Below are 10263 nucleotides of genomic sequence, written 5' to 3' on the forward strand. Positions count from 1 at the left end.
GGTCTACTAGTGAAAAAGATCCACATCTGGTATACGCTTAACTATATGTGGGTGCCGTTACATCTGGCCGGAATACCAATTACCATGTGAGAGAAAAGGGGAAATGTTACAACGGCCTTATGTTTGGGAAAGGAGATAATTTTATGCAAACAAATTGCAAATTTAATTAATTTTTCTTCCGCCATGTAGTGCTGTAGGCGATATGCAACAGATGATGTTAAAACGAAGTATTGAGATCTCGAAATGTTTGCTTCAGACTGCTCCACGTTATTAATATAAATGGGGGCTACATTGAAAACATTCGTTGTTTAATTTTTTTGCACCAGTCTTACATTGTTTTCATAACCTTCTTTTATTTTTCCTTGCAGCGCCACCTGACAGTAGCAATTTTAACTAAGTTTCCCTGATTTCCCAAGCATACAGCCGCGAGTGACACATTTCTATCACTTTTTTTTTTATTGATTTTCAAAATCCATAAATCATCTTTGGAACACCCGGTAACGTGCTAACCATTATAATTCCACTTAAAATCACACTGCTAATTCCTGTCGCCTCTGTTTATTGCAGGGTTCCAACGCATTGAGCCAGGAAATTCTGAAAGAAGTGAACGCCCGTCGGAAAATCCACATCACCCCAACAATGGTACGGGACAAGTACGTCCTGCGATTTGCCATCTGCTCCCGTTATACATGCCTGGAAGACATCAACTTCGCCTGGAAAGAGATCCAGTACGTCTCCTCGAGTGTGAGGGGCTAAGGGACAATTTGATGTTCAGTCATGCTCGATGTGGGAAAGAGATTGGTTTATGGCTTCTTTCTGTTTTGCGGAAAGAGTGCTTTGCCCTGACTTTATTATTTTTTTTCTTCTGCTTTCTCTTTAATTGTATCATAGGTAGAGGCATATATGTTGGAGGTGTACTTTCGTTTATTTTTTATTTGCTGCTGTTGATGTTCGTAAATGCTTTATATATCATGCATTCCAAAGATAAACGATATGATTTGTTTAGTGGTTATCAGCTGTTTAAATCTTGAATGACAGAAAGAATCAGACAAATGTTTCTTTTTCATTATACATATATATATTTCATTATGTACTAGGAACTTGTTTGTTTCCTTAATATTCAAAAATCAATATTCGTTTTAAGGGGATGGTGGATTCTATTAGTTATTTTTTGCGAATTATTCATTTAGAGTAATTAAATTTTTTAAGTATATGCATTAAAATAAAAATACATCAAATATCTTGAAAATATATATCAAATATAATATAAAATAAAATATATATCATCAAATATCTTTAAGTCGAAATATAATATTTTTTAAAATTTAAACACATGTCTCGGTATCGGTTTTTTTATCTTAAAATATTCTAGTCGACTCAATGTTTAATTTTTTTCTATTATTTATTATCTTATAAAATTTTATTTAAAACTAAATGACGAATAATTTTATAATTCCAATTAAGAGTGAATTTTTTAAAAATATATTTATGCGCATGCACTGAATTTTCATAAGAATTTTGTGTTTTGATGAACTAAAATTGGCTTTTAACTATCAAAAAGAGCTCGAAACATAAATTTCTTTTAATTTTTAATTGAAATTTGCATTGTCAGTTTTTTTTTTTTTTTTTTTTTTTTTTTTTATAATTTCCTCAAAAATTAAGACGCTTGGAACATTAAATCTAATTAGTACTTCGTTTTCAGAAATAGTTCTCAAAAATATAGTTATTTCTCTAGCCGTTCAAATATTCATTTTATTGAACTGTCATTTTTTTTCTTATAACAAAGTCCACTGTCCCCTTAACGAAAAAAAAAAGTCAACTGAAGGAAGGAGTTAAAATTTTTTAAACAAATTTTGTCAATAAAGTATTCTAGGTTTTTAAAAAAATCTCGTTTAGAATTAGAATCTGAATCCATGGAAAAAGTTACCATATATTTTGATATAAATTTTACAATTTTTCAAAGCATCGAAAGATTTTTCTAAAATGCAATCATTGCTATTTCACATATTCTTAAAAAATGTTATGATTATAAAAATAGTATTAATATTTCACTGTTATATCAAAATAGTATATGTCAAATTAGAAAAAAGAAATATTTTATTGATGCGAAAGAACTATTTATCACAGTTTGTTATACTTGATATATGACTGGTTCCAGCTGTAACATTAAATTTTTTTTGTTTTGTTGAGTAATACGGAGCATTTAAATATAAAAGCGACGATTTCACATACATGCTACCATTTTATTGTTAATGGGCTTGGTAAATGATTTAGTAAATAAATATATTTAAGAATTTTTATCAGCGATAGATCTGTCACAAGTTGTATCATCAATCCTTGTTGCATTGCTTTAATATATTTCTACAAAGGTATTGAAGCCTCTTATTAAAAAAGAAGAAAGAGTTTATTAAACATTAGAAAATATTACAAAAAAATTTTGTATGATTTTTTTTTTTCGTATCGAAAATTTGTATCTAAATTTTGAAGCTTCATTCATTTTTATTAATTTAATATTTTTATTTATTATACGTTTAAAAATCATTTTAAGAAACATACTGCAAGCAAATATTTTATTGCTGTCTACTCTACTGCTTAAAATATAATGTTATTTCATTTTAAATATTTCTTTACAGTTATTATTTATTTTATACATCATAAGTAAAATACTTTTGTCTTAATTATCTGTTATTTCTTAAAGAAATGAATGTGATAATTTTTTTAAATTATGATATGTGATGATTTATAATTTTAAAATATGGAAAAGATTATTGCTCTAAATAAAAAAATCGCCATTTCATGGAAATATGTGCATTTGTAAGTTCTAAATTATTTACATGCATGCTGATGTCATTAAAAAACATATCTGAATAAATATATTTATGAAATGTTGAACTGAATTATATCATTTTTAGTTTACCATTTACATATAATATTATCGCGCAGATGAAGTGAGCGTAGATAAACCGTGTGTTAACTAAAGCTAAAGATAATCGCTCATCTCAACTCGAGATTTTATTCAAGGACTAAACCTCGCATCTGTTTTTATCCACAAGACGAAATGACCCGAATCTTCCAGATTTTGGAAGATACAAAAATTATTTAAACATTCTAGAACAAACGAGAAATAGCGGAAAGTAAATCAATAACAAAACAGTTTTTAGGTAACTTGCCTGCTGTCAGACACGGACATGCGAACAGTGGCTTTCGGTTCATAGCATTCTACCACTGAGCCATTCAATCTGCGCCAAATTGGAACAAGTTTCATTACAATATAATACAGTACACTCCCGATTATCCGCGGAATTGGGTGGCGTGGCCTCCGCGGATAACAAAATTCGCGGATAATCCGAAAAAAGCTAAAAACGGGTATAGCGAAAGAGAAAACAGTCATTCCAACTTTGAAAAATCGTTTTATGTACAATAAAACGTAAAATAAACAGCAGGAAATGTTTAACTAACGCTTAATATTTTAGTATATCACTCAAAACTAACCTAAAATGCATTTTGTTAATGAAAACAAAGAAGTGCTTTGTACTTACGAGAGGCGTCAAGGATACACAGAAAAATGAATACATATGTACTGTTTTAATACTGTAATGTAGTATGTAATTACAAAAGCATAACTGTAAAACTACACCTTTTTGAAGAAATCAGTCATTTGTGTTTGCTTCTTGCTTTGGCAGCATTTTCTCTTTGCTTGGAAGCAAAAAAAAAAAAAAACTTAGTGCGGCAGGCGCGGATAATCGGGAGTCCACTGTACAAAAGTATTCTTCGATTTTTACTGTTCAATACATTGTTAAACAATTCTTCTTATGATCATGTAATTTTTGCTTTAAGAATTTTAACAATGTCTCCTATTTTAAATTGGCTGACAGAATGAAATATTGGGACACAAATACCATGTCTTTTAATCAAAAAAAAATGTAATTAAATCTTTAATAAAGTTTTTATCACTCCTGCATAAAAATTGTGAACATTTGGCATAACCATGACCACCATCAATACTCAGCCTTTTTTACTTTCAGACAAGACAGATGAGTCTATCGAACCGATTGCTTCCGATAGAATCTCGCCCAGCGTCAGAGTATTACAAAAATGTATTCGAATTGAATCAAAATAAAATCAAGCATCATTGTATCTTATAAATTTTATCGAAATAAAAATGTTTCTTATTTCCTATCTGATCCAAGTATCGAAAGTTTCTGACAAGATTCAACTCGAGAAAGTAACAGATAACGATTAGAATTTGCCGATGTGTGGAAAACCATCGAAGTACTTAAATTCAGAAAGTTATTGCAGCTGCAGGCATTTTTATAAGTAAAGAAAACGAGCGAATGTGTTCTTCCTGAAACTTTCTCGCATACGCTCTAATAAAAAATTGGCGATTTCCCCTTCCCACTGCCGAATAAAATGGTGGATCATGAGCAAGGCGTGAATGCCACAAGTGCTCAGATTTTTATTTTCAGAGTATCGCAAGTGAGAATTGTGTACTTTTTAGTATAGTAAAGAAAAATGGCGCTTGAATATGATTAACCATATTTACGAACTGTAGTTATGATAGAGTCTATGAGAATGTCATCTTTGGCAATTGTCTCTTTTTTTTGGCAATTCATTGCTGGGATGCGACGAATATAAGAAAAAAACTGCAAAAACTGCAAATCTGTAAATGCCACGATTGCTCAGATTTTATTTTCAGTATTGAATATAAGAGCTTCGTAATATAGCAAAGAAAACCAGTATTTCCAATTAATAACCGTCGGTGTATTGTTAACCATTGGCGAACGACGGTTAAGACGCAGTTTTTTAGCATTCGCTGGTATGCGGTTCATACACAGGTACAAATGAACGGAATGTGTGTTTTGAACGTCTTTTTACCGATAGATTTAAACCAACATTTGACACATAAATACAGTTATAGTCACAGGATCACATACTAAATCTCCTTTATTACGTTTTTTGAATTATCACTTTACGTGCATGTGAAAATAAAGACAGACGAACGATCAACCCTTTCATAGACGTGGTTCCAAATTTGATATAGATCTACACTTCAGATGCTGACGCTGTATATTAAATTTAAATGACAAATTTGCATGCTGCCATTTAGATTTCGAATTCACGCATTAAAATTTTTTCTATCTGGGTCTTTTCGTTTCGCAGTTATCATATTCGAACAGCCAAATGGGCGAAACACCCTTCGTTCGAATGGACTTCGTCCAAATTTTGACAGCAAACCATAAATTCAGTATTAAGACCATGAAGCAAATTTCACCCGGCTAACTGAAAGCAGTTTGGGTTATTTTCACTGAGCGAATTATAGATATAATTCCAAAAATGAACATTTTGTTCTCAGAGAGGTCTGAAACATTGAGATTCATAAAAAAAAAGTTAGTTCTTGTGTTTTGACGAGGAAAATACTTTAATTTTGCATATTTCGTATACGAAAAAGTAAGAAACGAAATTAAATATAAAATTACCTAATATATTCAGATATGCCAAATTATTCTCAAAAACATAAATCCCAAAAATCAGCAACATTTGATTTAAAACAAAAGAAAAAAAACCTAAGTAAAATAAAGATGTAAAAGACTATTTGGATACGATTTTATTTGCCTTGTAAAAAAAGAGGCTAACTGAAACAAAAAAAAAGACTAAAGAATACACAAATTCGCATTTATTAATAGTGGAGAGAAACTGAACACTTTACATATATGTAATGATGACATGTAATAAAGAAATGAAATTATTTACGATCAAAAGGTGAGAGAGAAATGGTTTTATTTTAATTCTCAGATATTCCATAGATGTTTTTTCCTTCTAATATACACATTTCGGTAGAAGTTTAGTTACATTTGATATTTATAGGTCTTAAAACAATTCGAGCTTATAAAATCATGTTATAGAAGTTCTATTCCATGATTAAAATCGCATATAATGCAATAATTCGAGTTTTAACAAAGAAGTCTATTATTATATTTTATCTATCGATTTTTTTTTATCAGAGAAAAATTAAAACATAATGAAAAGAAATTTTAATAATACTTTAGTAATAAAATTTGTATCATCTCAAATGCACGAAAAGTAACGTTCACAAATGACTGCAAAAAAATGTGCTTAAAAATTAATAAATACAAAATTTATAAAATAAAACAATATAAAAAATTTTTAAGAAAGCGTAAATGTAAAATATATAGATAAACAAAAGTAAATGTGCTTGAAAAATGTGAAAAAAAATCAAGAATTAAAACATTTTCTAATCAGTGTATGAATAAATAGATCTAGTTCATAGCTTAGAATTCAGGCCATACGCTTATAAGCATATCTGAAGCTAAAATATACATAAGCAAGATCTAAGAATGATGCAACAAATGATGGCAGTAAACTTTTTATGAAGAAAAAAAAATTTTAATTGATAGAAACCTTGTCGGCGCTGCCGAGCTTTTTTAATTCTAATTTCTCATCAGAAAAATTAATAAGGCAAAAACTGCCCTTTTAGTAAATAAATGTAAACGAAAATAATTGGCATGACACCATATTTAAATTTTTTGACAACATTTAATTGACGTAGGACGAAACATAACATATATGAACACTATTACAAAATTTAGCATGAGAACATCATAGAACTCCGAACATCCATCTCTCTCCTCTCTCGGCACCGTCTCTCCCGCCGTACTCCTTCTCCACCCTCTTCCCTTCAGTTCGTTTTCTGGTTCTAATCATCCGCAGCGCCCTCACAAACCTAATCCAGGTTATGCCAGTATTAAATTGGGTCAACACTTCATCTTGGTATGAAGTTGATGGACAGTTTGTCGACATTCATTTAGTTATGTAAAAAAGCGCACCATGGCGAGAAATCCGTGAATATTTACTGTCATCCTGAAATATGTTCTCGCAACTTATCATCTGTTATTAACTAGTGTTTTTAAAAAAGTAAGCAAGAATAATCTTTTTTTCTTAATTTGAAAGTAATATATCTGAATATAAACGAGAACATTTACTTAAAGAAGATGTCCACCTCTAACAAACTGTGCGTTTGTTTGTTATTTGTATTCCACCTCCCCCCCCCCACCTCTCAGTCAATAGATTCGTCTTGCTGTGCGAAATGAGCAGGTTGCTCACCAGGTGTGCTGCTGCTTCCTGCAAATAAGAACGTGACTTCTACTCAAGAAAACCACAGTGTGTCAGGTGGCTGAACTTTTTTAATACTTGCTTGACGTAGATGTTCCTTGTTTGTAGGAAATGTTGCCATTTGTGGCCTCAGTAATTTAGATAAAAAACATTTTAAGTTGGTGTGTGGAAACCTCTTAAATAAGCTTCAAGACACAGTTGGAAAAAATTTCATTCATTTGAAATGACAGTAAAAGGTACAAACAAGAGATGCCTGTCCAGGCTCCATTCAATTAGGGTAGAAAAAGAGGGAAATTCTTACATGCCATCGGGTCTGGTGCACACTAAATTCGTCGGGGCAAACATCCCCCCGCTGGTGTGGTGCGGAAATCGGAGGGAGGGGAAGGGGTGTCGGCTTAGGTGTCGTCCCCGTTATCTTACCGTGGTTCAAAATGACGAGGTCTGTCCCAAAATACCTCTAGTGTTGGTTTAAAACGGGACGTTAATGTAACTAAAGTGAACTAGCATGCCTTCATTGTGGGTAAAGAATATTTAAAAGTTGACCATTGTGTTTAGAATGGCTTTTAACTCTGTTGAAAGAATTCCTTCCTCCTGGATGTAATCTGTCATTTTATAAATGTTCAGGTCCCTAAGTATTATATTATTTCTCACGCAACCATGGTGTTCGCGCGCTTTTCTCTACCCCGCCTGATCGGAATGTAATCATGTGACTCTATGTATAGATGTATATGTTTTCTGACAGTTCCGTATGTGTTGATAAGAGTATGCGTTCTGACATGGCGTGGTTCTTTTGGGAGATTTAAACATTAGTTGAGATCATTAATGAGATGAATGTGTTGTGTGAGGAGTAAACAATATGGGGTCTCGATGTGTTGTGTGTGGAGTAAACAACATGGGGTCTCGATGTGTTGTGTGAGGAGTAAACAACATGGGGTCTCGATGTGTTGTGTGAGGAGTAAACAATATGGGGTCTCGATGTGTTGTGTGAGGAGTAAACAATGTGGGGTCTCGATGTGTTGAGTGAGAAGTAAACAATGTGGGGTCTCGATGTGTTGTGTGAGGAGTAAACAATGTGGATCTCGATGTGTTGAGTGAGGAGTAAACAATGTGGGGTCTCGATGTGTTTTGTGAGGAGTAAACAATGTGGGGTCTCGATGTGTTGTGTGAGGAGTAAACAATGTGGGGTCTCGATGTGTTGAGTGAGGAGTAAACAATATGGGGTCTCGATGTGTTGTGTGTGGAGTAAACAATGTGGGGTCTCGATGTGTTGTGTGAGGAGTAAACAATGTGGGGTCTCGATGTGTTGTGTGTGGAGTAAACAATGTGGGGTCTCGATGTGTTGTGTGAGGAGTAAACAATGTGGGGTCTCGATGTGTTGTGTGAGGAGTAAACAATGTGGGGTCTCGATGTGTTGAGTGAGGAGTAAACAATGTGGGGTCTCGATGTGTTGTGTGAGGAGTAAACAATGTGGGGTCTCGATGTGTTGTGTGTGGAGTAAACAATGTGGGGTCTCGATGTGTTGTGTGAGGAGTAAACAATGTGGGGTCTCGATGTGTTGTGTGAGGAGTAAACAATGTGGGGTCTCGATGCGTTGTGTGAGGAGTAAATACATGGCATGGATCATGATACCAGAAATTTTATTCAGTAGAATTTAAATTTTCTTTCTTTGCATTTTTGCTGCTATTCTTATAATTTGGGTTGCAAATATCAATATAGAATCTGCACTGTTAATTGCTTATATATTACTAATTGCTTTTGATGACCAGATAGTTTGTAAATATCGGTTGCGTTTTATTTCATTTGAGTCCCCTTTGCATAGCTTAATATTTATGATACGCCAACAAAGCATTTTTTAAACATCAAACCATTAAAAATAAATGACGGGAACAAAATAGTAATATATATATAAAGATATTTTAAAATCTAATTTAAACTTAATTAATTTCCTAATTATTAGCTCAATTCAGCACATATTAATTTCATTTTAAAATATTCTCTTTTTTCCTCATACTTCCACTTTTTCTATTTAATGAATGCAACAGAAAGCTCTGTAAAAATGCTTTCGTCAGCGATTCCGACGCTCCGAGTGAAGGGATAAAAAACTCCTGACCTAAACAAATTCTTCCCTATGATTCTTTGCCTGTGGTGGATATGTTAAGAAATCCCTATCAGAATCTTATTGTATATAAGCACTGGGAAGAATATTCTCCCGCTCTTTTACGGTTGGCTGCTTTTGTGCCGCATTGTGAGCGGACGTACCTTGTCCGTCATCGCTTCTTGTCCATAAAACATGCCTCCCGGGATGAAATAAAATGAAGTTAAAAATTCAACGTACCATTTATGTCTTCGGCCACGATTCTGCTTCACAAATTAGGCTTACACACACACACACACACACATACACACACATATATATAGAGAGATATTCGTATAGTGAATTGTTTTCATCACCCTATAATCTATGAAACTCATTAAAAATGTATGATTTTTTTATAGAAATTATTTTTACATTCATAATAAGGTAATAAATAACCCGTAGTTTTTACGTACCGAAGCATCAGGTCAAATCTTAAATCCTTTACAGTAAAGAATGACTACGATGAAGCATATTCTTTTTCTTTTTGTACGAAAATGCCCCCCCCCCTTCGAAGCAAAGATTTTCAATCCTCACATAAGTGATTGTATACGACAGATTAACAAATAAATATATCTGAAATGAATATATGATGTTTCGGATTATATAGTAAGCTGTATAACTAAATAAACATATTATCAAAAAAAATTGACTAATCATCAACGGAGTCATCTCCTCTAAAATTTTTCACATGCTCTCTAGTAAAGATCTTATCTTTTTTCCTTCGCATAAAATGAGGGGCCTTGGATAAAGCCGCGAATACCTTGTATACCGTTGGTGGACGACATTACGAAATATAGAGATCTCGCGTGGATCTAATAATTTTACTGAGTATATTGCAAGAATGTGTATTTTGGAGACATTTTTTTAAATCAACAGATTGAAACCAAAATTTGACACGAAACTGCAGTTATGGTCATATAATATTATACCGAATTTCACTGATTTCCGTCATTGCATCTGAAAACTGTACATGCATGTGGAAGTAGAAACCGACA

General features: G+C 32.7%; 1 protein-coding gene across 1 annotated transcript in view; it reads left to right on the forward strand.

Annotated features, from left to right (window-relative positions):
* The window catches only part of LOC129981278 (aromatic-L-amino-acid decarboxylase-like), a 49978-nt gene extending 48861 nt beyond the window's left edge, over positions 1 to 1117 (forward strand). The window contains exon 13 of the mRNA XM_056092050.1: positions 568 to 1117. Within this exon, the coding sequence (XP_055948025.1) occupies positions 568 to 756 (189 nt within the window). The 3' untranslated portion in view covers positions 757 to 1117. The remainder of the gene's footprint in view (positions 1 to 567) is intronic.
* The last annotated feature ends 9146 nt before the right edge of the window (positions 1118 to 10263 follow it).

Source organism: Argiope bruennichi, chromosome 8 (genome assembly GCF_947563725.1).
Source record: "Argiope bruennichi chromosome 8, qqArgBrue1.1, whole genome shotgun sequence".
Lineage (NCBI taxonomy): Eukaryota > Metazoa > Arthropoda > Arachnida > Araneae > Araneidae > Argiope > Argiope bruennichi.